The following is a 27,867-nucleotide window of genomic DNA, read 5'->3' as shown; positions in this document are numbered from 1 at the left end:
ATGAGAAATTTGATTTTGGAGACCTGGCTACTGGAACTGGAAAGAAACCAATGAGTGGCTATTCTTTCTCTCACCAAAACAGAGCTACTCCTCCCATGGTAAGGAAGATAAAAAGAGGCTTCCTTCCTCCAGCCTCTTCTGCCTCTGTCCCAGACACCCAGGTCTGCACCAGCCAGAAGCTGGGAGCAAGAACAGTTCCCTCCTCCTCCCCATCTCCTTCCCACAACCTCCCACCACCTCCGCCACGGGCTTCAGCTCCAAGAAAGGAGCAGAGAGAAGGTCTACAGGAGGACGCACGTGGCACGGGGTTGACACATGCTCCCAAGTAGAGCCCTAGTGTGCTGGGCAGAGCTGGGAAGAGCTCTGACAACAATGGGCCGAGGGCTGTGGATTCTCACCGGCCCTCCGATGTGTAACACATGCAGAGTGACCCACTGGGATGATGGGAAGAAATGAGCAGAGTATCTAGTCATAGTTATTTTTATCTAAGAAAATTAAGCTTTGCTAATGTTAATATGCAGGTAGACTGTAATACACATGGACAATTTATAATAAATGTACATATTGCAGGGGGAGGGTGCACACTCAAAAATGTTTTGCTAGCAGCAGTCCATGATTTTAGAGGATGCACACCACTGGTTTGGGTTATGAGAGGACTAGTAGGTTAGGATAGGAAAGTATGCTGTCACATTGGATGAAGCCTGCTAGGCCAGGAACCCTGCCCTCCAGATGGAGAAAGGGACAATCAGCACCCCATAGGGCAGAGGAGCTGCCTAGGGCAGTCCTGCTGCAGGGTGCCAGGTCTGGATAGATCACTCCTAATTCAAAGATGAATTCCCAGCGGGAGGTGAGCGGGAGGTTGAGGAGGGGAGAGAAAGCGGGGAGGAGGGAAGGGGAATCCTACAGGAGGCCTTTGAAACAAATCTGCAGCATTAAGAAAGAGGAAAATAATTCTGAAGATGCAGAAGGATGTTTAATTACGAGGAACAAAAAGCAACATTTGAAGATTCTTGGGCATCCCTTACAGGGTGCAAGAAGATGTGATCTCTATGATAGAGAAGAATGGGCAGATATGAAATGAAAGTGTATCTGGTTCACATAAGCCTAGATTTCACAGAAAATGAAAACTGTTTTAGCAAAAAGAAAATCCACATTGGGCACTGAATTTTTTAAAATGTGGAATATGAAGGACAAACTTAAAAGTTCTCTCCAAATGTGGAAGACAAGAACAAAGGGTTGAGAGAAGAGGGTGAATAGGACAGAACTGGAAGCTGCAGAATCAAGGATGAATCGTAGCACTAGAGTTATTTTGGAGGAAGGAACCAGAATAATTTGGATAAAAGCAAAATCAAGGACATACATGAAGAAAACGTTACCAGAATCTGCCAGCCAGGGCGGTGGTGGGGAGGTTAAGATTAGTCAGATCAAAAAGTTTCCTGATTTCCAGTTAGAATAAGGGGAAAATTAATTTTTTTTCTGGAAAATTTTCTGAATTATAAGGTTAAACACTCCTAGAAGCACATAAGCAACACAGAGCAGGCTTTTCCTCAGAACCCTAAATTCCAGGAGACAGGGAGTCATTTACATGAGGAAACAAGAGGCACAAAAGTCATTCTTGCAGTTTTGTGGGCTCAGAAGTTTACAACCTACACTTTTTGGGGAGCTTGTGTGTCAGTTGACCAAAGGATGAATCACAATTAAGATCTTAATAATGGAACAATATGAAAGAAAGACAGGTGGACCATATTGAAACCAGGTAAACATGAAATACATTTAAACATGATTGTGAGACCAATTCTAATGTCAAAGAAAAAGTAGATTCTGAAAAGAGTGAAAGTGGGCAATAAAATAATAATTCCATAACGAGAGGGTTGCTAACTCTCAGATTAAAAATTTGAGAGAAGTTTAGAAAGGATTAGTAAAAGCATGCTAAATTCATCTGAGGTAAAAGAGAATTTTAAAAGTCTTCTCTCTCAATTTTAATAATTAAGGAAATATAGCTAAAATCATTTTTTAAAGCTAAAGGTAACCACAGGTTGAATTTTATAAGCTATTATTGAATTATTTATGTTATTATTATTATTATTTTATAATCATGATAACAATAGCATCAGCCAGGTGTTATTTTGTTTAATCCAGACCACAGCTCTGTGAGGTACGGGAACCATTATTATCTCCATCCTACATGTGAGGAAATGGAGGCACAGGGAGCTTACGGTTATACGATGTGCCTTGGGTCTTGGAGTCAGGGGTCAGCAGACCTGAGACCCCCAACCTCCTGCCTGAGAGTCTCGCTTCTCCCTACCCTGAGAATGTGCATTTTCCACATTCCTGGATAAGACACACAAACATCATCAGAGACAGAGAAATAAAGGGAGCAGGAAGGAAGAATTTAAAAACAGAAAGCATGAAACAAGATGAGAGGAAACTGAACTTAAAATTTATACAGTCAACATTATTGAATTTACCTCCCCGATTAGAAGACAATGTCCCTTACTTAGACAGGATTTAAAAGCAAAATTTAATTTTATGCTGTTTCCAAAAGAGGTACCTAAAACGGAAGGACCCAGAAAAATAAATGAATAGCAAAGATTTATTAGGTAAGTACAAACCAAAGGGCAATTGAGTAGAAATCATCATTTTAAACCAAGTTGAATTCAAAGCCAGAATCATTGAATGGTCCAAAGGAACCATTTAATACGATAAAAATATTGTACACAGTAATATTGTGAACTTCTGTGCAAAAATAACTAAGGAGTTAGAGGATCTGAGTTTTTAATGTTTTAATTGACTGATAAATTTTGAACTTTGTAGCCTATAAACAAATAATACATTTTCTTTTTAAGCATCCCTCGCACATTTACAAATATTGATCAACTTCTTAGCCACACATTTCAAAACATCAGAAAAAAATTTCAGGCATATTCTCTAATGACAAGGCTGTAAAACTTCAATGAAAAGGGAATTGGGGGGGGGACTTTTAAAGCAATCTCCTCAATTACAACTTAGTCAAAAGAGAATTATTCAAAACTACCATTGAAGACTATTTTAAAAATTACAACTCTCTATATCACAACTCAGATGAAAAATATTCTTAAAATTTTTCATTTGAAAAAAAGCATGAAAATAAATTGAATTCATTAGAAGAAGAAAACAAGCCTCAGGAGAATTAGCTTTATAACAAAGACAGGGACTAATGAATTTAAAAAAAGAAAAACAGAATTTACAAATCCAAAAGATACCAACTTCTAATAAATCTAATCAAGAAAAAAAGAAAACACAAACAAAATTAGACGTTTTAAGGTGGAATACCTACTGATTCTGAGGACGTTCTAATAAATAAAAGAGAATAGCTTAACTTTTTTTGAAAGAGAAGACCTTTGAGGGGGACTTTCTCTACTAGATATTAAAATGTATTATAAAACTAAGGTAATTAAGTCCCTGTGGCATTACTGAAAAATCAGTAATGACAGATCAATGAAACCTAATGGAAACTCCTGAAATAAATCCTAGTATGTGAGAACCCAATATTTGAGAGAAAAAAACAATTAGGAAGCAATAGATTATTCCATAAATGTTAATGGGAAGGTTGGATACTTGGATGAAAAAGCAAATTAGAACCCCACCTCTCACCAGCTACCAAAATAAATTCCAGGTGGATTAAAGAGTCAGATGTAAAAGAAGAAACCGTGAACAAGCTTCAGAAAGCAAAGTGAATATTTAATCAATCCTGAGATGGGAGAAAATTGTTAAGCATAAAATCTTAGAAGAGAAGAAATGTGAAGGAAAAGACTGGTGTATCTGATTACATTATACAGACAATTTTGGATTTGTGTCCTTCAAAAAATATAAATTTATTTAAAAAGCAAATGTTACACTAGGAAAATTATTTGCAGCAAACATCACAAGAGGTAAATATCCCTATTGTACAAAGTAGTCTTAGTTACCAATCAGAAAAACTCATCTCCTCAGTAAAAAAATAGGCTAAAAATAAAAACAGACAACCACAAAGGAAGAAATACAAATAGCCAATAAAATGAAAAACACAGCCTCTCAAATCAAAGAACTACAAATTAAAACTACAAGGAGAATTGCTTTTTCTCCTCCAGAATTGACAAAAATTTAAATAAATATAATTTGATGCTGAAGAAAGTTGTTGTTTCTGGTGGGGTGAGTGGGTTGTTTCTCACACACTGATGGCAAGAAGGAAAATTAGCACCACCTTTTTGGAAGACAATTTAAGAGTATGTCAGGGGAGCCTTTACAAGTTCATAACTTTAACCCAGGAATTCACCTTCTAGGAAGCTATTCTAATGGAATGATCAATTTATGTCAAGATTCTTCAGCATGATGCATTCTACAACAGTGGAGAATCAGAAACCAAGTAAATGTCCAGGATTTAAACAGTTATAAATCATAGCACATCCATATGATGGGTAGTTAGGCAGCAATTTTTTAAAATCATCCTTTGAAGAGTATAATAAGGTAGGAAAATAGTCCTGATGTAATATTTTTTAGAAGAGCACACAAAAGTATTATATAGGATGTTACCAATTAAAATATATAGATATATAACATGCGTAGAAAATGCTTGGAAAACACATCTATTGTTTTCTGTGGGATGTTACATGTGATTTTTTCATTACATTTTATTGTATTTTCAATGAGGATGCATGACAATACTAGGGTGAGTCAAAAATTACCCGCACTCTGGCTTGTAGCATTTACTTTAACTTTTAGAAGAGACAAATACATCATTTTTCAGCATAATCTCCTTGCTTTTCAATGTACTTTGTCCATCTGTCAACAAGCTTTCATATTCCCTCATTAAAACATGTTTTAGGCTGAGCTCAGAGCCACAGATGCACCACTGTTTTCACTTCATCAGAAGTGAATTTTCGTCCTCGTAGGGCTGCTTTCAGAGGACCAAACAGGTGAAAGTCCGATGGAACAAGATCAGGACTATAGGGAGGATGTGTTAACACCTCAAAACAAAGTTTTTGCAGACTGTCAACAGTGTGGGCAGAAGTGTGTAGAGGTGTACATCCTCAGACCACAGAAAACGAATCACTGCACGCTGCTCTTCTTTCGTGCAGATCACAAGTGGGGCATACATTTTTGCTCACACCACAGTTACAAATGAACTGATGTAACACATTCACACCTGCACAGCAGTGACTGGGGAGACAGTAGTCTTGAAGGGAAAGTGCTGATAAGACAGTGCGGCCAACAGAAGTTTTAATATGACTGGAGTCCGGATAATTTTTGACTCACCCTGGTACATATGTGTGTGTTCATGTAAAGAGGGAGCATTTTGTTTTTTCTCCCTCCACGAAGACCCTCTTCTCATCTTCCACAGGAACTCATATTTTATGTCAACAGGGCTTGGAAAGTGAAGTTGCACGGCTCAGTTTTTACATATAATTTTCTCAGAAAAGCACGATACAAATTCCTTCCTAAAGGGTTCCCTTTCAGACCTAGTCGCCAGTGGCCTTAGTGGACAAGGTAGCGAGACGACGGGAGCCTAAGCGGGGGTCCTCTCTTCCTGGGCGGGGGTGCCACTCAGAGCCCTTCCGTGGCCTCGGGAAGATTATAGGAGGACCTAGAACCAGTGTCGAGGCAGACGGAGTTCTGCAGGTGAGATGCGATCCGAGGCACGGATGCATTAGCTCTCTAGCACCCGCTCTGGGCGGGCCAGGCTCCAGGGGCCAAACGATGACTCGGAAATGCCCCGTCCAAACAAGAGAAACCGCCAGTGTGCAGGTCGTTCCCGCAAGGCTAATGCCTTTGGGAGGAGGCTGGCGCCGGGGCGGGGGCCCGAGGCTGGCTCTGGGCTGCCAGGGGGCGCGGGGCAGGCGCGGAGACTTGAACAGGTGGGGGCCGGTGGGCGGGATCTCACGGGCAGGGGCGGGCCTCGGGAGAGGAGGATCCAGTCAGCCCGCCCCCGGCGCTGCCAAAAGTTCAGGTTCAACCCTGCTGCGGCGTCCAGGGCAACAAGAATAAACTTCAGGACTGGGTCCTTTGCCCCAGGGTTGCCTCCTGTTCTTGCCTCTAGTAGCATCCCACTTTTACTTCGTGTGCATGTTTTACATTTTTCCATCCTTACTACCTCACAGCCCACCTGCTCTTTCTCTATTGTTTTTGATTCAACAATTCTTTCCTTTCTTATTGGCAGTATTTTTGTGCTTTTTGACAACTAATCATGGAAATCGTTAATTTGTGACTAGTTTCTTCCTACTTTTATTTATATTAAATAATATATTATTCACAAACTATAAGTAACGAATGACACCTCTTAGAAAGGAGAATCAAGAAATGAGGGAAATGTCCATAAAACTAGCATTCTGCAGCATTAAGTTTGGGACACTGTGTGTGAAAAGTGAAGTTCATTGCACTGAGAAAGCATTCCATTTTTCCAGTCGAATCTATCCCCAAATTACTTCAGCTTGTGTTACACTAAATACTAGGTTCCCCTAAACCCTCTTTGCTTGCAGGTGGCCACTGCCTTTTTGCCTCCAGGATTTTTGCCTTAGGTAGACCTAGGGACAGGGCTCTTTCTCCAGCTGGGAAGGATCATCCAACCTTTCTCAATTGGGATCTGAGAATTAAGCCCTACAGAATGGGCTGGAATGACCATCTTCCTGATTCCACCAAGGATAATACATAGATATACCCTTGATGTGTAAGGGGGAAGTTGCTTGTTTCTTATCATGGATGCCTAAGGGCACCCAGGCTGAATTCTCACCCATGGGACCAGTTGAAAAAGCCTGCACCACTGTGAGAGGACAATGCCAAAAATCTTACAAAGGTGGGAATCCTTGGAGGGAGCCAAGGTGAGGAAAAGGGAGGGTTTCCTGTAAGCCACGTCAGCCGCATCTATTTGTGGCCTGACATTAGTCAAGACAGGAAATCCACATTCTGTCAACTTTTCCACTTTTTGACTTTGGGGTGGTTTTGTTTGTCGTGCCATGGTGCCCTGCATCTCAGTGCCGGCACTCACCAGCAAGGGGCTGGACCCTCAGGCTGCACAGGCCTTCTCCACGTGTTCGGTGGCCTGGGACATGTCATGTGTGTGCTCCTTGCCATCCTGTGCTTTCCACCCCCTTCACTGCAGGCACGGCTGCCACCGCCCAGGCTGGTGTGGAGCCCTGCGTTCCCGCTCTCATAGCATAGCTGCTGGCAGATTTTTTCATGAGATTTTCTCCTTCCATTTAATACAGGCTCCTCCATCCCCTGAGTCATGGCCCCAGTCCCCCCGAGGCTGAGCTGGGAGGGAATATGGGCAAGATATGCTGTATTCCAAATGCAACCTCACTGAGCATCCCCAGCCCCACCCCACCTCCACCTCCCACCCCACCTGGATGCCTACTTCTGGGCTCTGTGCACTGCCCAAGAGTTTCCCTGGCAACCACCGTCCCCTGGTGGCTTGGGAATAGTGGCCCTGGGAACCCACCAACCCTACCACACTTGGTCATTTTGTTTTCCCAAGAGGCTCATGAGAGCTGCCTGCCAACAAAGCCCCTGCAGGCTGGCCCAGACAGGCCTGGACCTGCTGAGAAGGGCCAGATGGGCTCAACACCCCCACCATAGCGGGGGCACAGAGCCTAGTGAGTAAAACTCCTTTTGAAAATGTTAAATACATTTCAGCTGAACCAGTACATGCAGTGACACAGTGGTGACAGTGCGCAGAGCCTGGATACAGCCTGAACTCAGGGTTAAAAGACAGTTTGGCTCCTGGTTCCACCATTTATCTAGGACATCGTACATGTACTTAACCTCACCAGAGTCGTGCAGCCTCTACTGACCACGCTCTGGGACAGGGAATTCATCCCTTTAAAAGACCATTCAATCCATCTGCAGACAGCTCTGACTTAGAAATATTTTCCTAATACTGGTTAAAATTAAACTCCTCCTCGTTTCTGACTTGGGTCCTAACTCTGTTTTCTGTATCCATAGAAAAATTCAAGCAACAAAGGTTGGTGGTTAAACCACTGCCATCTAGGCAGATATGGGCTTGGGGTCTTGCTCAAGCTCTTACAGCACGCGACCTTGGGCAAGCTAGCCTCAGGACATCCCGGAAGTGGGGTAATTCACAAGAAGCCCTTAGCACAGGGCAAAGCATTTAGCCCATGCTGAGTACCCACCGAAGCAGGCTGATCTTCCCTCTTCCACTGAAGGCCCCTTAAGTGTTTGAGAATTCAGGTTTCATCTTCTTTAATCTAATGGCCTTTGATCCTTCAGCAAGTCCTCACCGGAGTCTGTTCTGATCAGACTCTACTCTTTCCTCACCCTCCTCCTTGGTCATCAATGTCCCTACAAAGTGGAGGCACCAGACTGAACACGATGCCCCAAGTATTAGGCAACCTCCCATTTTCTCAGCATTATTCTCCTTTTAGTGCAGCTTGAGAGCAGCTCATGGGAAGATCAGGCATCTCCAAGAACAGGCATAACGACCTGGGAATTCGGGAGTGAGACTCAGGGCACATCTCTGTTTAGGTTTGACACTTTTGACGGTCTCATCCCACAGCCCGACACTCGGTTGTTAATATTTCCTCAATGCAACTGCACAGGCCCTGCATAGCCTGCGCCCTGTGGCCAGCACACCCACCCCACACGGGCCGCCACCTGACAGAGCCACAGCTGAGTCCAGGCCAGAGGGTGTTAAGACAAGTGGGGAACCAGGTAGGACTCTAAGTGTCAAGGGGCTCATGTCCTGCTTCCAGCTTTAGCACGGGGCTGGAGATCTGGCCTGGGGGTCCATTTCTCTGCCTTAGTTTTCCTGATGATAAAAACAGTGGTTTTTTCAGGCCCTTGTAGATCTTTAAACAGGAACTGCTCCAGTGCTGAGCTCACTCCCTCCACCCTCTGCTCTCTGGACCCATCCCACGTGAGTCTGCCCCACCCCCTTCTTTTCTCCATCGGATCTGCTACCTAAGGGACGTTCTCCACCCTTTGGCATCTCTCTGTTATGCTTGCCCCCCCAGAGAAAACATCTACTCTTACAAGAATGCATCCTCACCTCCTAAGTCTAAATGTTGAGCCAAGCCTTTCCTCGGAGCTATAATGCTCAATTACAAATGGTTTGCTAGACAAGAAAAATGTTAATAGTTGTTGAGCCCTACTATTCACCAGGCACTATGTTAGCAATTAAATAGACCTCAGAGAGTAAAACACATGTGATTTTTTCCTTCATAGGGCTTATAGTCTACCAGGGAAGACCAGGAAGACCAATAACAACTGGAGACACAAGCATCTACTTTCAGATCTATGGTATAGGCTGTTGAAAGTGTTAAAAGAAACAAGGTTGCAATCACTTTTTTTTTTTAAAGTAATGGGGTTGGAGATGAATCCTACTCAGCCGGTCCTACTCAGCCGAGAACTGCTTGGAAGGTCTCTCCAGAGAGGTTATGTTTTAGCTGAAACCTGAAGGATGGGAAGGAATAAGTCATGTACAGACCAAGGTGGCGGGGGGTGGGGGAGGGTGGGGAGTGTATGGGGGTGTGGGGAGCTTTCCAAGAAGAGGGAACAGCACGTACGAAGGCCCTGAGCTGGCGAAGAGCATGATGTGTGGAGTGGCTGGAAGGAGAGTCGTGTGGACGGGTGTGTGACTGTTGCAGGGCCTGAGCTGCAAGGGCAGCTCCAGGGGACGGTATTAAGGGATTGAAGGCCAGTGCAGCGGGAGGCCTCTGAAAGTTTTAAGTCAGAGAGTAATACAAGGTCATTCATTCTAAGACTATCACTCTGGCACCTTTGTGGAGAATAAATTGGAAGTGGGCAAGAAAACTACTAGCAGGATGAGTTAGGAGTCCATTGCACAGGCCAGACAAAAGAAAACGGTGACTTAGAAGGATGGAGGTGGCAGTGCAGAGCTCTTGAATACTTCCTGTGCACTAGGCCAAGACTGAATGTCCCATGTATCAAGTCTCTGTTCAAACTCATCATGCTGCCCCTCGTGTCTCTCTGCTTCTCTGTTTTTGTCTTTTTCTCAGGAACTTTTCCAGTTAGTGTTAGTTTTTGGCTGCAAGGAACAGGAAACCCAAAATAACAGCAGCTTAAACAAAATAGAAGTTTCTTTGTTATGTGAAAGAGGACTGGAAAAGGGTCCGTCCAAAGCAGGCAGAATGCTCCATGGCATTAGGAACCCAAGCTTCTTCTGCCTTGTTGCCCTGCCAGCCTTGGTACATGGCTTCTTCCTTTTAGTTCAAGAGGGCTGCCAGAGTTCCAGCCATCCCATCCACCTTCTAGCCAGCATGAGGGAGGAAGGGACAAAATAAGGTGTGTTCTTTCTCTCTAAAGACATTTCCTGAAAGGCACACATGTCATTTCCATTCACGTTCATCGGTCATTCACATGGCTGAAAAAATGTAGTCTTTATTATTGGCAGCCATTGCTCATTCCCAGGCTCTTTTACAGGGAAGAAGGGGAGAAGGACTGTTGGGCAATAGCTATCTCATAGGCTCAAAACCATTCACTACCTTTGTACCTATGCCCACCCCACTCCAGCCCTTTATTCAGGCCTCAAGCCCTGTGGTTCTTATTCTATAATATCTCTCAAACTCATCTCTTCCTTCTACCTCACTGACACAGATCCCTGTCATCTTATACTGGACTATAGAAGTAGCTTCTCTGGCCTCAAATTATACTCCCACTAGATACATTCTATTACCCCTAAAAAACCTGCAGTTGCTCCCTTCAGGAGATAAGTCCATATTCCCTGCTTTAGTGTCCAAGCTTTTTACAGTCAACCCACAATAAAATCTGTTTGGTTCAATTTCAGTAACATTAGCAATAACTGTAATAACACCTCACATTTCTAAATGTAAGGTTTTATTGCCTACAAAATTGAAAGTGGTGACATTTGAAGTCAGAAAACCCTGGCTCACAGCCTAGCTTAACAGTGCACCAACTGAGTGACCTTGGGCAAGTCACTTACCCTTGAAGACACGTGCCTAGGACTGTGGCTGGTTCTTGGGGAACACTGGATGCTTTCCCTTCCTGAGCCTCATCCTTCTGATCTGTAGATTGGAGATATAAGTCTGTCTTACCTACTTCCTAGGTGAGTATGAAATTCAAATAAGAGAAGGCACGAGAAGCTGGGGAAAACATTACATTAAATACAGGGTTCATGCTCTACTGCTTCTCCCAACGGCCCTAAGAAGTGAGCAGGCAGAATAGAGTCCAGAGCCCCTATTTAGTGGATTAGGACATAGCGACTCAACGAGACTCGGTGATTTGTCCTGTCCCCTAATTCACAGGGCAGTAGAGGCTTGGGACCCGGGGATGATGACTGCCTGCTGGAGGGCTCTTGGGATGGTGTTAAATTAGGGAGTTGTCTTATGTGACTGTGTTGGGGCCAGAGGAGAAACAGCAAAATGTGCAAAGTAAATTAAATTTTTCTTTCAGTTGGAGCTCTGAGGTCAATTTAGCATTTATTTGAAGACATGCTATGTGGTACCTAGACGGAAATTGTGATTGGTGCTGTAGAAAACCAGCGATTTTTAGCGTGAAGCCACTTCCTGTTAGTGGGTACAGGTACAAGCAGCCCATCATCCTTGAATGCCGTGATGTCAGTTTTTTTTGGGGGGGGGGGGGCGGGGCAAGCTGGGTTGGAGACGGGCTAGACATTTTCTGAGAAACTCTATGTCAAAATTAATAAAGTAAACAGCGGTATCGTCAAACTTACAGAGTTAAGTAAATGTGAATACAGTTAACTGGGTAGTAGCATTGTAATTATTTTGTCAAGTTTAACATATGAAGTTGCTCCCACTTAGTTACCAGCACTCTTAATTTGTTTTGTTCTTGTTTATAATTTAAACTGTGGATTTTATTTAGGGAGTAAATGTGTCTTGAGGCTTTTCATTATTTCAGAAATTAGACTGTAGCCTCCTTAGGTTGCCAGACTGTTGCTGCGGCCAAATTAGGCAAAGCTGGAGGGCTGGTGAGACTAAGCCAGGGTCTCGGAAGCCTAGTTGAGGATGACCTCAAGCCTGAGGAGGGAGAAAGAGAGCTGTCATTTGTTAAGTACTGGTTTCTTGCTTTCATCATCCCAGTTAACCCTCACAAGAATCTCTTGTGATGCTATCTCCACTTCACCATGGAAAAACTGAAGCCAAGGGCAGTGCGGTAACTCATCCACCATTGTGTGAGGTGGCTTGTTAATTGCCTCGCCCCCAGCAGATAGGAAGTTTGTAAGAGAATGTTTTCTAGGATGCCCAGCACTTGTTGGAGTTTAGGCATTATTTTTTGAATAAATCAGGAATATCTTCTCATTCACAGCCTTTCAGTCTATGCACTTTCTCCTCTGTGGCCAGCACTCTGTGAGCTGGGCAGGGCAGGAGTAATTTTCCCATTTTTAGAAACTAGGGAATGGAGGCTTTGAGAGATATGTGAGGCAGAATCTCACTGCTGGCCCTGAGATCCTGCCTGGAGAGAGAGGGTCCTCCACCTGTGACACTCCCGTGCCAAGCTCCCAGCATCTCCCTTTGGGGTCCCCTTGGCAGCCGGGAAGCCATCCAGCCTGGGCCTCTCCTGGGCCTGGCTCTCCCTGATCTACTCAGTACTTGAGATTCCAGAACCCAAGGTCACTTAAGCTAATGAGCGAATGCTCCTGTATTTGGGCAAGGGGGTGATGATGATGGCTGTGGAGATCTTTGTTTTAGGGAATAATTGTATTTCCTGGAAAGTCGGTAGACAATCGTGCCATTGCTTGAGGGTGTTTAATAAAATCACTCATCAAAGTAGAAGCCGATAGATAAGTGTTTGCCTAAGGACACGTCGTCATCACCATCATCCTCCTTATCAACAGCCTCAACTCTAATCACGATAGATTTGACCAAAAGTAAAATAAAGGAGGCCTTTCAAGGACTTGACCTGCGGCGGGTTCTTCTCGGTGTCGCCTTCTCTGTCTGTCTTGCTCGTTTCAGTGAGTCAGTTTTTCCTCCCCATCTGTTTGCTGTTTGGCACTTTATACAACCGTCTGGGCTCTTTCATTTTGCTTCTGCGGTTGCTCAGCTCCGACCTGTTCCCTCCTGGCGCTTCCCCTTTGTTCTCCTCTCATCTGTAGGTTTCCAGCCCTATGAAGTGTCAGAGGTGGGTTGTAGTTTTCAGGCAGCATTTTGTTGCCTGGCAACATGTAACAAGCATCTTCTGTGATGGCTGCATCCTGTAAAACAGAGCCAGGGCTGGGGTGCTGGGATGAAGGAGCCTCCAGCGGCCTCTCCAGGGTGGTTTGGGAGGAAGAGCGGGGAGAACGACAGACAGGCAGACTCAGGTGACCAGCTCACCCTCTCCTGTCCTGTTTCAGGAAGCACAGTTCAGTGGTCAAAAGTCTTGGTTAAGATCCATGAGAGGTTCTGTGTAACTTGATGGCCACTTGCTGCAGCTGCCCGAGGGGTGGCTGGCTGACTCTGGACGGAGGCTTCTCCCTAATCCACTTGAGCTGAACTCTTACTTCATCTTGTTCCCCGTGGGATATAAAGGGCCTCCTGTCTGTGGAGACGATTGGCTTCTGTGTCTGCTGTCAGCCCAGCCACACGCGCCCCAGAGACCAGGTGGAGGTTGAGTAGGAGTGTGTGTGTGTGTAGGTGATGGCAGAGTTTCATCAAAGAGACACCTATCTCAGAACTGGAAAAATCCTCACATTTTACATGAAGAAGTCAAGGTCCAGAGAAGGGAAGCGACTTGCCCAGAGTCACACAGGTTGGAGAGAATCTAAGCTCCCAGTTGAGGGTCTTCCTCCTGGCACTGACCCCCCCCGCCCCAGGCTGACATGACTGGTGCCTCGTGGAGTAGGAAGAGACAGCTCAGTGATGAGAAGCACATGGACTTGTGCCCCGCGTGCTTCTTTCCGGCCCCGATTTCCTTGCCTGAAAAGAATGAGTTTTGTCTGGCTGGAGATAGCCCCAAGACTCTGTGACTCCCAGAGACAAAGCATACCCAACAAGCAAAGCACCTCCTGCCCAGGTCTTTGATGGTGTGTCCATGGCTGTTCTCTCCCTTCCCTAGAAAAGCCCAGAGGCTGGGAAATCCTAGGTCTCTGGTTAATGCTCCCTGGGAGAATCCCATTCTGCAGGCAAAACCCCTCAGCACATCCACACTCTGTTCCTAAGGACACTTGTCACCATCAGGTCAATTTAGGGCAAGTCTCTGGGAATCTGTGTCTTTCCAAATATGGCCCCTTAAGGCGTCAAAGGTGGGAGCTGCAGCTGCCCAGTCCCCTACCTGACCAGCTCTCCATCCTGTTTGGGGATTACAGCTGCATGGGGCTGGGGCCCAAGCCCCTCATTTCTCAGAGGAGCACATGGGGCTCACGAGGGGACCGCTGATGTACAGGATTTATACCATCCTCTTCATGTCCTGCAAATGAGAAGAAACCTCCAGATGGGTCGTCTCTCCTGTGTCTTGCTCCTTCTCTGTCTCCAGCAAGAATCTCTCAGTTCCAGAGGCAGAGAGATGGAATTTGGATGCTGCGGGCTGTCTTTCCCCAGCTGCATCCCTTCGTTCTGCTCCTGGGACCACAGAGATGAGGAAAGAGCCCCAGCACATGAGTCTTTCCTTCCAGCTGCTGCTCTTGTAGATCTTGGAGATTTAGAAGTTCCTCTAGCAAGAAAGCCCCCACTGGGGGCGGCGGGGAGAGGGTGCTGGCTGTCTCCATTCCCCTCTCCACATAATCCTCAGCTTCAGAACTAGCTTTCTTTCTGATGTGTTCCAGGACCTTCCAGTTCATCATGTAAACCAAGGTCTGGAGGGTTTGGCTGTGGGACAGGTGGGCCTGGACCAGCCCCTGAGACCCTGCCTGAGACTTGGTCACTCTTCACGTGGCCAAAGCCCAGCCCCAGACATCCAAGGGAGTGAGTGTGCTCTCTGGACCCCCAGGCTTGTGGGAAAAGGTTAGAGGTTAGAGGTTAGAGGTTAGAGGCAGCTGCCCTCCACATGCAGGCTGCGTGTGGTCAGGGAGACCCTGCAGCCCTCAGAGCCCCGCAGCCACGTTCCCCAGGTGGGGCTGGTGGCCTCTGCCAAGTTAGAATTCTTCCCACTCACCTCTTCGGCACCCCTTCTTCTCAGTGGCAGGGCAAGCCGTCCAACCAGAGCCCCCACGTCCTGCCCTGGAATCCCCACTGCTCTGGGAAAGAGTAACAAGAAAACTCCTTCGCAGCGTGTTTCTTCCATCCCATTTCTCTTTGTTCTTGATCATGGAGCAGTCCCCACCTCCCTCCCACACTAACGCTGCCCAGGTGAGAGGGCAGCTCTGTGCCCTCCTCAACATTTGCTTGCCTGGGGAGCTGCCTGCCTTTAATTCTCTTTGGAAAGCATAGCTGAGAGGAGAAAGACACCCTTCTTTCCTTTGAGGCTCTAGCTGGGACCACGGCCTATGCGGCACTGCCCTCCAGGGGGCGCCATTCACATTGACGGCTCCGTGAATGGCACTCCCTGGAGTTGAACAGTACACCACCTACACGATGGTGCTGAACAGGGCAGCCTTGGCTCTGGCTCATGCCCTTGTGAAGCTGGCTCATTGTAATACAAATCCAGGATCATATACCCGAGAAAGGGAGCATCCGCAGCAATCTCTCCCATCAACCTTCACTTCCTCAAAGGTGTAATATGGTCAAAGATGGGACTGAAGAATCCGCCAGACTCCAGCTCAGCTTAGCCTCTGCCACTCCGTAGATGTTTTATTTTGTGCAAGTTCCCTAATCTGGCTGAGCCTGAGTTTCCAACTCAAGAAAACAGGAAGTGACAATGGCAGATCTTGTTGTTGTGGGGATTAAATGAGATAATGCACATCAAGGTTTGGCCCACGTGGCACATGGCTGGCACTTGACAAATGACGATGATTGCTATCTTTTAAAATAGGGCTATATATCCAGTCCTGCCCACCGTGTAGAGTTAGTCCCAGAAATAAAATGAGATGAGAAACAGATCATCTCCAAGGTCTTTGAGGAAATATTTTGCAAGAATCCCAACCACTGTTATTCTTGTCTCCATATATATAACACTAAGAGCTGTGAAGCTTCTTTGCTTCCAAATCACGCTCTGTGACTGATGTTGGGAAAAGGCTCAACCAGGAGAGAAAAAGCTCCCAGGTGGAAAACCAAGGCCCTGAGAGGGCGGAACTGAATGGAAACCAAAGACAGCTGCTGTGAGAAAGCTCATGGAGGGGAGTGAGATGAGACCAGGTTTAAACGCCACCTTCCCTGGACCCTTGTTCACTCACTGCCTCCTTCAGCAGAGTCTTGGAGTTTCCTCCAAGTGCCTGGCCATGGGGGCTGGCACTGGGCCACGCAGAAGGGCAAGCCCCAGAAGCAAGCACTTGGTTAGATCCTGTGGTGGGAGGTGACAGAGAGGACCAAGGGCACTCTGCAGAGGGTGCTTGATGCCAGGAAGGCTTTCTGGAGGAGGTGATTTTCTGGGCCTGAGGGGACTCCAGCTAGAGGGACCAGCACAAGCAGAGCTTGGAAGTGGGGGAGCACAGGGTGGGAGAGAGAATAAGCAGTCGCTTGCCAGGGGGTGTCAATGAAAGGCTGCAGCTGCACTCAAGGTTGAGAGGTAGGCAGGGACCAGGCCAGTCTAAGGAGTTTGGACTTAATCCTCTATCACAGCCAACGGTTCCCAACCTTATTTATTTACTTTTTTCTTTTGTTCCAGCGATGCAGGAGAGATGGTGTTGAGATACCCGACTTCTGCTGTGGGTGTGCCCAGGTTATAAATCATTTCCACCAGCCTAGCTGGAGTCCCAGCCCTTCCTTTCCACTGGAGAAAACAAATCAGAATATAAGACAGCAGCAGTGATGTTATCATAGGGATAACCTTGAAACTACCTTGTAAATCCTTCACATATATCAACGCTTCAACTACTATTAGTCCTGGATAGATTGTTTGTGTGTCTACGCACTGAGGCTGAGGAACCCCCCACCGCACCCCACGCTAGGCCAGTGGGAGCCACTGGTGGGTTTTGAGTGGGGGAAAGTCTTCTGTTTTGGAAAGAGCTCCCTGCCTGCAATGTGTGAGGGGGACACAGGATGACCGTCAGTCGAGGAGACCCATCGGGAGACGGCTGCTGTGATGAGCATGGGCCACCACGCCGCGCCCACCAGGGGGGCGGTGGCGAGGATGGCGAGCGAGGGACAGGTTTGAAAGAACTAGAGGAGGGACTTCCCTGGCGGTTCAGTGGTTAACCCTCTGCGCTCCCAATGCAGGGTGCATGAGTTCCATCCCTGGTAGGGGAACTAAGATCCTGCATGCCACACGATGTGGCCAAAAAAAAAAAAAAAAGCGAGAGAGACAAAGAACTAGAGGAGCCCAAATTGACACACGGACTCATTGGATGTGGGGTGACTGTGGAGGAAGTTCGAGAACAATGCCCAGTGTCCTGGCGTGGCGGGGTGGTGGTATTGCCCACAGGTAGGAGATACAGGAGGAAGAGGATGGGTTTGGAGGGGATCCGGGCGCAGTGGAGGGGGCAGGTAATGAGCAGGATTCAGGATGAGCTGAACGTAATTTGCCTGCTCTCCCCCTGGGTACGTCCCGTGTTGGCAGGTGGGCCCATGGGTCTGAAGCTCAGAGGGGAGGTCTGGGCAGGTTTCAGAGGCCTGGGGGTGGCAGCTAAAACTGTGAGGAGGCACACGGTCACCGGAAGAGCAGAGGGCTGCAGTCTCTGGGCCCTGGGCGGACAAGGATGTGCGCACGGCTCCTGGTGCAGCCCTCCCCATTCCTCACCCCAGGAGTCTGACTCTGTGGAGGGGCGGGGTTCCTGGAGCAGGGACCCTGTACTGTTTCATCTCATGCTATTGGTCTCTGGCACCCAGTCGGTGCAGAATATGTTTGCTGAGTAAACAAAACCAACCTGAGGCAAAGAAAGACTGGTGTCCCCACAGGGACTGTCAACTCCTTGGAGGCAGAAGCCCTCCTCCCCTAGTGCTGGGGCTTTCCTCACAAGGAGAGGATGAGTAAGAGACTGAGCCAGTGAAGGGGAAGGAGAGAGGAGAGATAGAAGGAGGTGGGGACAGTGTTTCAAAGGAGGGAACGAGGGAAAGGAGGGTGAGAGAGAAGACAAGACTGGCAATTGAAAGAAAGATGGAGGAGGGGAGGCAGGGAATGGAGGGAGCTGGTGACAGTGAGACAGTGGTGCCAGCGTATTCACGCACCCCTGCTCATCAAAGCCCAGTGCTGTGCTTGGAGAGTGCATCCTTTATCCGCCCTGCCTCTCCCTCCACATCCTCCCGGTTTCCCCAGCCTTCTCTGGGGTAGTCCCTCCACCTGGAGCACCCCCACCCTGGCCCACCCTTGCGCTCCAGCCTCGAGCCCGCTAGTCCTTGGCGGCTCCGTGTAAAGGTTGCGTCCTCAGAGGAGGTCTCTGCTTAGCACACCCCCTGCTGCCTCTTGGCATGCATCTCAAGTCTAACTCGGCCTTTTTCAGCTTTCATGTTGCTTGGTGTCAGCCTCCTTCACTGGACTGTAAGTTCCCCGAAGTAGGTGCCAAGTCTGGTACATAGTAGGGGCTTGTTCACAGTTGCTGACCAATGAACTCATTTAGTGAGCCCCCAGTACCTGCCAGGTGGTGCCCAGGGTCTTATATTTATCTCATTTAACCATCAGCGTGATCCCACGAGAGAGATCTTACACATTTTGTTTTACGGAAGGAAAGCCCGAGACGTGGAGAGGTGCGCACCTTACCCAAGGCCATGCAGCTAACAGGTGGCAGGGCTGGGATCTGAACCCCCATCCCCTCTCTGCCACGCCACCTCCAAAGACCATGGAAGACATGCTTCCCTTGGGAATAGCGCTTCTTCCAAACATATTGTTTTTCTCCATTTTCATGCATTTTGTTAAACATTTCCAAATCAGGAAACATGGAAATATTTTTTAATAAGAAGAAAGAAAACATTGCAAATAGAGAAACTGACTCAGAAGAATTTGCCAGAGGAACCATCTGGTTTTTAATTTAATAACCATTCAAAGAGGTTGACAGCACTCTCCTTGGTGAAGAAAACGGACCGTGGAAGGAATGGCAGCTGGCCTCCCTCAAATGCGGCATCCATTTGGGAAGTGGGGAAGTCGAACAAAACTTCTTAGCCTAACAAAGGGAGGGAGAGACCCAAGAGAAGACAAACACACCCCAAGAAAAGCTGAGCTGGCGTTCTTGTTCACACTTTCCTGTAGAGAGGTTGCATCCAGATGTGCGACACCAGCCAGATGTCCTGACTCTCCCACCTTTGGCAAAAGTCTCCAAGGAAAACTAGCAGAGGAGGCGTGCATGCCACCATCTCTGTGAGAAAAAGCCACACCCACCGTATTCACAGAAAGAGGACCAGCCGCTTCTGTTTGGTGACAAGTTGTAACTTGTTTGTTGGAGTTGTTTGTTTTGGTGGTGGTGGTTTTATCCCCTTTTAAAAATAACCGGAGGCTTTGCACCCATGCTGTTAGTTCTTGGGGCTGGAAATAAAAGACTAGATTTAGCTTTGCCTTGGAAAGCTTCGGGGCTGTTGCCTTGAATTACCTGGTAGAGGGAAACGTCCTTATTTTCCGAAATTCAAAGCCAACTCTTAAAAAATAGGACACTGGCTGTAGGAATGAGGCAGATGTGGCAGTGACTTCATGAGTGCCTGTGTCATCAGAAACGTGGCCCGGTAGGCTGGTAGTTAGCCCTGGGCCTCCAGGGCCATTTATTTCATATTTTAAGATGTTTATAAGGAAAACTGTTTTTAAGAAATGAATTTTTTTTTTTTTTGGCCTTGATGTGAATTCACTTGTAGCTGGAATAATGGAGTATCTCTAATGTCACCATAATAAGAAACTTATTCCTCAGCTAACTTTGAATTTCGGTGGTACTCTTTCACATGCCTCAAGCATTTCTCAAATCCTCCTAAACTAAGGCTCATGATATGCTTCTAAGAAATGGCGATTTTCTCCCCAACGCTGGAATCACGTGCCCTCGCATGCTGAGGGTACTTGATAATTAGGATCTGATTATATTGGCAACCAAGACAAAAGGAGAGGTAAGGATGGGAGTAAAGCCCAGGACTCCATGAAAATTGTCTTCCCTTAGGAAGAGCTTCCCGGCCCCCTGATCCCGGCTGGTACTCACTCGCCAGTCACACGCAGTCCCCTGGCCATTGTCCTCCTGGCGGGGACTGAGCAGGTGCTCCACCAAGCTAGGACAGGCTGGTGTCTGCCCAGGCGCTGCCACCATGCCCCACCCTATGCCCTGATCACTGCAGCTGCCATTTCTAGAATCAGAAAAAAGATGAGTTTCTGGCCCAGCTTTTTCACTCACTTGCTGTGAGAAGTTAAGGAGGCCTGTTACTCTCTTGAGCTTCTCATTGTTTTCTTATAAAATTGGGGTAACAGCCTCTGTCCCACTGACCTTGTCCTGCTGGCTTGTGATAAAGACAAAATGGGATCATTCATTCATATAGTCAACAAATATTTCTTAAGCACTAAAGATAGAGCAGTAGACAAAAGAGAAAAAGTCCTTTCCTTCATGAAGCTTGTATTCTAACAGGGGTTGACAGTCAATAATCACAAAAACAAGCCAAATATGTGTTATGTCAGGTGGTGATATGCACTTGGAGAAAAGTGACACCGGAGAGGTAGGTGGGGCATGGTGGGTGTGGGGCAGTAGTGCGTCCTAATAGGGTGGGCAGGGAACGCCTTCCTGAGAAGCTGACGTTTGAGCAAAGGCCTGTAATTAAGTGAGGTGAGAGCCTTCCAGGTACAAGGAATGGCAGGGACCCAAACACTGAGAGGGAAAAAAGCTGGGCTGCAGAAGGAGCTATGCAGACACCAGATGGCAGGAGCAGGGTAGGTGAGGGGGCAGCTCATGGGATATGGGGTCAGAGAGGCCCCAGGACTTTGGGGGAGAGTTCTTTAGGCCCATCAGGACTTTGGCTTTTATTTTGAGGAGTACAGGAATTTTGTAGGAGAGAGGTGACACCGTCTGTCTTGCTGTTTTGCAAGGACCACTCTGGCTGCTGTTAGTGGGTGGAGGGCAGGGGTCATACAGGCAGAAGCAGGGAGATCAGTTAGGTGACTTCTGCAGTGGTCCAGGTGAGGGGGCAAGACCTGGCCCAGGTGGTAGCGGCAAAAGTGGTGGGGGCTGGTCAGGTTCTGGACGTATTTTGAAGCTGAAGCAGATGGGCTTTGATAGCGATAAGGGATTCACACTGCAAATCACCACACAGAAGGGCTGTGGTCAACCCACAAGAGTGGGACAAGGTTGAGTGGAAGGAGAACCTGGGAGGAGTGAATGACTGTTTCCCTACATGAAAGTGTCTGCTGCCTGTTCTTCCTCCATGTCCCGTGGGGCTGCCCTTGTCACTAGGACAAAGCCCCAGGTGGGAGGAGCCCCAGGTGGCAGGCTCTTCAAGAGGCAGTCACATGCCTCTCTGTGTATCATACGTTCCAGGTGGACAAAGTCCTTCCACATTCACTCTTCACCACAGCCTTGTGAGGTGGTCAGGGCAGACATTATTACACCCTGATTCCCTAAAGAGGAAACAGATCCTGAGACAGTAATTTGTTCAAGGTTACAAAGCCATTAGGGCGTGAAAGGCAATCCTTCAGCTCCAGGTCCTGCATCCTTTCTGCTATGACAAGGCCAGACTTAAACACACTAGATGGTAACAGCACAATGACAGCTAACATTTTTTACTGCGACTATGTACCAGGCACTGTTCTAAAGGTTTAGAAATATCAGCTCATTTAACCTTAAAGGTAACTCTGTGTGAGTTGATACAAGTGTTATCCCCTTTTACAGATAGGAAAACTAAGGACAAGGTCATGTAGATACTAAGGAGCAAAAACCAGATTCAAACATAGGTAGTCCACCATGACACCTAACCATGGTCCACACTGGTGGTCTCCTACCTGAAACAGTGTGTAGGCAGCAAATGGAGAGTACGGAAGCTGAGTGGTATGGGGTTAGAGACAGAGAGACTACACTGGCTGGGCAGGTCGGGGTGGGCTTTGAGCTGCTTCTTGGAGGGTCATTCAGAAGGGATCAGTGAGGACAGTGGCAGAAGCAGTAAAGGTGTGAGGCAAGCTTGGAGCACAGCAACATTGAAGAAGAGGTCAGAGGAAGAAGTCAAGAAGGATGGTCAGAGCAGGAGAAAGGCAGGAGAACAAGCCACTGAAGATGCCAAGAGGACTGTTCTGAGGAGGGAGGCACCAACGGGATGCAGGGCGACCAAGGCATTGAGTCAGGAACATGTTGGGTTTTCCCCTGGAGAACTGAGCAAGCGCAGGGTCCACAGCTCAGTGGGGCCTGGGGTATGACTGGTGAAGCTGGGGAATGACTGGAAGGTGGAGACAAAGAATCCACTTGGCTTGATTGCTGAAAATTCCTCCAAAACAAACCAGACCCAGAGCCATCAAATCACTAAGATCCATGTGAAAAGAGCTAGGTCACAGCTACTGTCAAGAAGCTGAGTTCTTATGAACAGTGAGAACCAACTCCAAGCCCAAGGAATTTGGCAGCCACTTTGACAAAAGTTTATCTGCCAAAGAGAACAGCTGAAGTCACCTTAACATGCGTCATTGAATTACTAAAGCAAGCATCACTTTCACAAGGGGACAGGAAAAGCAACAAGCAGGCCGTATTCATTCCACAAATATTTACTGATCACCTTTTATGTGTTAGGTGCTAAGAAGTTGCCTAGAAAAGGCTACAAAGAGGACTATAATGTAACTCCAGGGTTGGACAAATAGGCCAGTGGAACAGAATAGGGAACCCAGAAATAGCTTCACTTTCACATATAATCTATATGACAGAAGCAGCATTGAGAGTCGGTGGGAGAAAGGATGTACTACTCATTAAATGGACCTGGGATAATGGTTATCCATATAAAAAAAATGAAGTCATATCCCTACCTCACACCATACACAAAATCAATTCCAGGTGAAGTGAAGACCTAAATGTCAAAGGCAACATTTAGAAACATTTAAAAGAAAGTCTTATAACTGCAGATAGGAAAAGATTTCTTTAAAAAATTATACAAGTTGCTAATTATAAATTAAAGGATGATAAATTCAGCTATGGTAAAATTTAAAACTTCCATTCATCAAAAATACTATAAAGAAAATAAAAAGACCTGGCACAAACTGGGAGAAGATATTTGCAACACATAAACTGACAAAGTCCTTATCTAGAATATATAAAGAACTCTTATAATGAATTAGAAAAAAAAAAAAAAGACAAAAACAAACCAATAGAAAAATGAGCAAAAGTCATGAATGGTACTTCACAGAAGAGGAAACACGAATGACCAATAAACATATGAAAGGATACTACGCTTTCATCAGGAAAATGTAAAGTAAAAGACTGTGGAGATACCAATTTACCCACTAGTTTGGCAAAAATTAGTCCAATGATGCTAAGTGTTGATAAAGACATGGAGCAACAGGGACGTGTACCTACCGCTGACAGAAACATAATGGTACTGCCATTTTGGAAAAATAACTTGACATTTTCCAGTGAAGTTAAATATGTACATGCCTTACAAACCAGTAAATCCACTCTCAGGTATGTGTCCTAGAGAAACTCTTACACAACCACGAACTGTGATTAAGAATGTGTGTAACAGTATCGCTCATTAGAGGAAAAACCTGGAAACGACCCAAATGTCGATCAATAGGTGAATGAATAAATAATGGTATATTCATATGATGAAACACAGTACAGGAATGAGAATACACTATGGTCACATATATCAACATACATGTGGAGTGGAAAAAAGCAATTCAGAGACGAGTTCATTGTGTTAGTTACCTACTGCTCCATAATAAATTGCCTCATAGCTTAGCAGCTTAAAACAACAAACATCTGCTATCTCACAGTTGCTATGCGCCAGGAATTCAGTGACAGCTTATATGGGTACCTCTGGCTCAAGGTCTCTCATGAGATAGTAGTTCAGTCCTGTGGTCTCACCTTAAGACTTGACTTAAGGCATTTCTGCTTCCAAGCTCACTCACGTGGTCGTGGGCAGGCCAAGGTCCCTCGCCACGTGGGTGGCTTCTCCCAAGGGAGAGCAATTCAAAAGAGAACAAGGTAGAGATCTCCCAGACAGAAGCCACCGTCTTCCTATAACCCAGCCTTAGAAGTGACAACCATATTCTATTCCTTAGAAACAAATTACTAGGTCTAGCCCACACTTAAAAGGAGAGAATTGCAAAAGTGTGTGAATACCCCAGGAGGAGGGGGAATAGCGGCGGTCATTTTAGAGGCTGCCTATCACACTGTTATAGTACGGTTTCATTTTTATGAAATTCAGAAATAGGCAAAACTAAATTATATATTGTTTAGGTAGGTATACATAGCTAGGTAGAAGCACTGTGAGGAGTTTGAGATTAATTTATACACACTTCTATATATAAAATAATCAACAAAGGACCTACTGTATAGCACAGGGAACTATAGTCAATATTTTGTAATAACTTATAAGGGAAAAGAATCTGAAAAAGAATATATATATATGTTACATATATATGTGTAACTGAATCACTTTGCTGTACACCTGAAACTAACACAACACTGTAAATCAACTATACCTCAATTAAATTAAAAAATTAAAAATTTTTTAAAAAAAGAAGCACTGTGAATAAAAGAAAAGCATGATAAATGTGAAATTCAGGATGTTGATGATCTCTGGGGAGAGGTGGGAGGCTGAGAATGGGAGAACACACAAATAGGATCAACAGGACAGTTAGTTCAGGGATGCTTATTTGATTTTTATGCTTCATAACAATTTTACATTGTGTATATTCATGGTTCTTTCTCTTAGGTTTAGTTTTGTGTTTGATATTATGGAAGTTATACCCGCATACACTTAGAGTCAATTGTTCTATGGTATTTGCTCTCCTCCACCAGTTTTTCCCATTTATGCCTCTCCAGGGGTAGTTACTTTTACCTCCTTTTGCTAATTAATTTCAACCTTTACCTCCATGTCTCTCCATAATATGCTTGTATTGCTGCTTTTCGGTGCTTTGGTTTTGGCATCATCTATCCCCTTCCCACAGTGGGAGATGAGGATTTAGTTCCCTTTCCTCCCCTTCAACTCTTCCTGTCCCCCCATCCTCCTTTCATCATTATATCACGATTTTGGTGAGATCAGTAATCGGTGTTTACATTACTCAGCCAACACTAATTTGACTCTATTCAGAGCTGAGCCTTGTAGTAAAGGATGATAGCTTTTCCCTTGCTGCAGAACTTTTTGTTTTTCCTGGTTAATTATCATGTTTGTTCATTAGTTTAGTTTGCTGTATATTTATCGCTAACTCTAGACTCTGGCAGTTGTCTAAATTTCTTCTCAGGATGTTCAGGCACTGCAGGTTTTCTATCAGTTTCATCTTCTTGGAGGAATACCTCCCAGAGCCGTCTGACCTGCTCCAGTCTGGATGGGTTGCCCTCCACGCCTGGGGCATGGCCATCACTCAAGGACCTCCCAGGGCCATCACCCCAGGCCTCCCTCCTCTGGGGGTCCCTCGTTTCCTCCATCTCAGGGCTTCCTCCCTCTGGGTTTATTCCTTTGTTTTGGTGACACACACCCTCCTTCATGAGAAAGGGTGCAGAGGAGACAAATCTTTGAGAGCCTTGGCTGATTTGGAATTCTGGTTTGGAGATAATTTTCCTTCAGAATTTGAAGGCTTTATTCCATGGCCTTCTAGCTTTCAGTGTTGCTATGAAAAAGTCCACAGTCACTCTGACTTCTGATTCTTGTATTTGACTCCCACCCACCGCTACTCCCCCCCCCCCGCCCCAGCCCTCTCTCTGGAAGCTCCACAGAATCTTCTCTTTCCCCCCTGGTGTTCTGAGATTTCACAGTAACGTGCCTTGCTGTGAGTCTATTTCCATCCACTGTGCTGAGAACAGTGGGCCCTTGATCTAGAAACATGTGTCCTTCAGCTCTGGGAAATTTTTTAATGATGTCTTTAATGATGACTTCTCTCCTTTCTCCTCCTCCTTTTTTTTCCAGTTCTCTCTTTCTGAAACTCTTAGTATTTGATTTGGTAGACTGATTCCTAATTTTCTCCTATTTTCTCCACTATTTTCATCTCTTTCTCTGTCTTTTCCTGCCTTTTGGGAGACTTCCTCAATTTATCTTCCAGCCCTGTGGGAGGACTTTTTTGGCATAGCGTGCCATTCTTGTCTCATAGGTCCAATATCTTGTTTTATCTCTCTTAAGACATTAATGACAGAATTTGTTTCAAGAGTTCTTCTCTGTAAATGGTCTGTATTTGATCCAGAGTCCTTTTTCTTTGTTTAATTGACTGGTTTGGTTTGTGTCTTTAATGTTCGAGACTTTCGTCAGATGTCTGGGGATTCCTGGTTGTCTGATTATTTTTAAAAGCAGGGAACTAAAACCGTTAGTTGTAGAGGGCTGTGAGGAGGGAGCAAAAGTAGCAGGTGTGTTTCATCTGCCATCTTTACCCAATCATACAATTCTCCGTATATATCATTTATTTCATAATGTTAAAAAGTGAAAAAAACCATAGTTCACATGCTAATGATAAATTAATAACTATAATAACCCTAAAAAAATACCAAACCTTTTCCTCCTTTGCCCTTAAGGAAAAACATGGGACTCTTTTCTCCAAAAAATTTTCTATTGCAGAAAATATCATGAGATTAGTACGTGAGTTTGTGACAAGTGTAAACCACTCTAAAATTGTGAATAGATTTGGAAACAGTTTCTCCTTCCTCTCCACTCCCACAGTCCTGAATCACCAGCCCGGCTCTCTCACTCATCACTTCCTGCTTGGTGAGTTGCATGTGTGTTTTATCTCCATGACGATGCTGCAAGCCACGGGAGAGTAGGGTGCATGTCTGCTTCATCTCCAGATCTTCAGTAGCCCCTGTCAGAGGGGAGATCATCAAAGTTTGACAAATGATGAATGGATAGCATCCTCAAGATCTGCTTCTCTTCTCCTCAGCACACATAGTTAATACCAAGGGATTTTAAATGGTGAATGAAAAAGGAATCCACAAGAACATGAAGAGAATTTAGAGACAAATAAAGCAGCAAATCAAACCTCAACGTTAAAAAGAGAGATTACTGGTTGCTGTTATTTAATTCCACTTTGAGTTCTAATCTCTTTACCTTGGAATCCACCCACATATGAATAGGATGGGCCATGGTCCTGAGGGCAGCCAAGCAGCTTGGGAACTCTAGTTTAAGCAAGGAAAGGAGGACCTTAGAGACCCATGTGCCCAGCAGCCAATAAATCCACAGAAGAGAGGCTGCAAATTAAGTCCAAACCCCATGGTTCAGCATTCAAAGCTCTCCATTGCTTCTCCTTGGGAACCTAAAAACTTTCTAGAAGTTCTCGCTGTCTGGGCCCTGTCTTCTTTAATTAGTCTTGCATGTAGCTGCTAGAAGAGTCATTCTCAGATATTGTGTTTCATGTCCCTTCTTTGTCCAAGAACTTACAGTAGATTCCTTTCATACCTGCATCTCTAGCCTAAATGCCAAGACAACTTCATCTTCATCCCCTCTTCATCTTCATCCCTCCCTCCATCTTCATCCCTCCCTCCCCTCCCTCATCATCCCTCCCTCCATCTTCATCCCTCCCTCCATCTTCATCCCTCCCTCCATCATCATCCCTCCCTCCACCATCATCCCCCTCCATCATCATCCCTCCCTCCATCATCATCCCTCCCTCCATCATCATCCCTCCCTCCATCTTCATCCCTCCCTTCATCTTCATCCCTCCCTTACTGGGACCCTCTACCCACTGCACTTGTAAATCCCTGACGCTGTATTTGTCTATAGATTTTTTCTCAGACTGATAACACCTGCCAATCTCAGCAATAATGGTAATTACTGACATTTAGTGTGCACTTACTCTGGGCTGAGTTCTATGCTAATATTG

At 45.8% G+C, this 27,867-nt stretch overlaps 1 protein-coding gene across 2 annotated transcripts in view; it reads left to right on the top strand.

Annotated features, from left to right (window-relative positions):
• The window catches only part of KCNN3 (potassium calcium-activated channel subfamily N member 3), a 155,313-nt gene that overhangs the window by 99,867 nt on the left and 27,579 nt on the right, over window positions 1–27,867 (top strand). Inside the window, exon 4 of one of the 2 annotated variants that reach the window (XM_057725389.1) lies at window positions 26,712–26,756. The exons of the other annotated variant lie outside the window; for it this stretch is intronic. Within the exon in view, the coding sequence (XP_057581372.1) occupies window positions 26,712–26,756 (45 nt within the window). The remainder of the gene's footprint in view (window positions 1–26,711; window positions 26,757–27,867) is intronic. 2 annotated transcript variants of the gene reach the window in all.

This window comes from Hippopotamus amphibius, chromosome 1 (genome assembly GCF_030028045.1).
Source record: "Hippopotamus amphibius kiboko isolate mHipAmp2 chromosome 1, mHipAmp2.hap2, whole genome shotgun sequence".
Taxonomy (NCBI): Eukaryota; Metazoa; Chordata; class Mammalia; order Artiodactyla; family Hippopotamidae; genus Hippopotamus; species Hippopotamus amphibius.
Note: the sequence above shows the minus strand (reverse complement) of the source record. Positions and strands in the feature narration are given on the sequence as shown.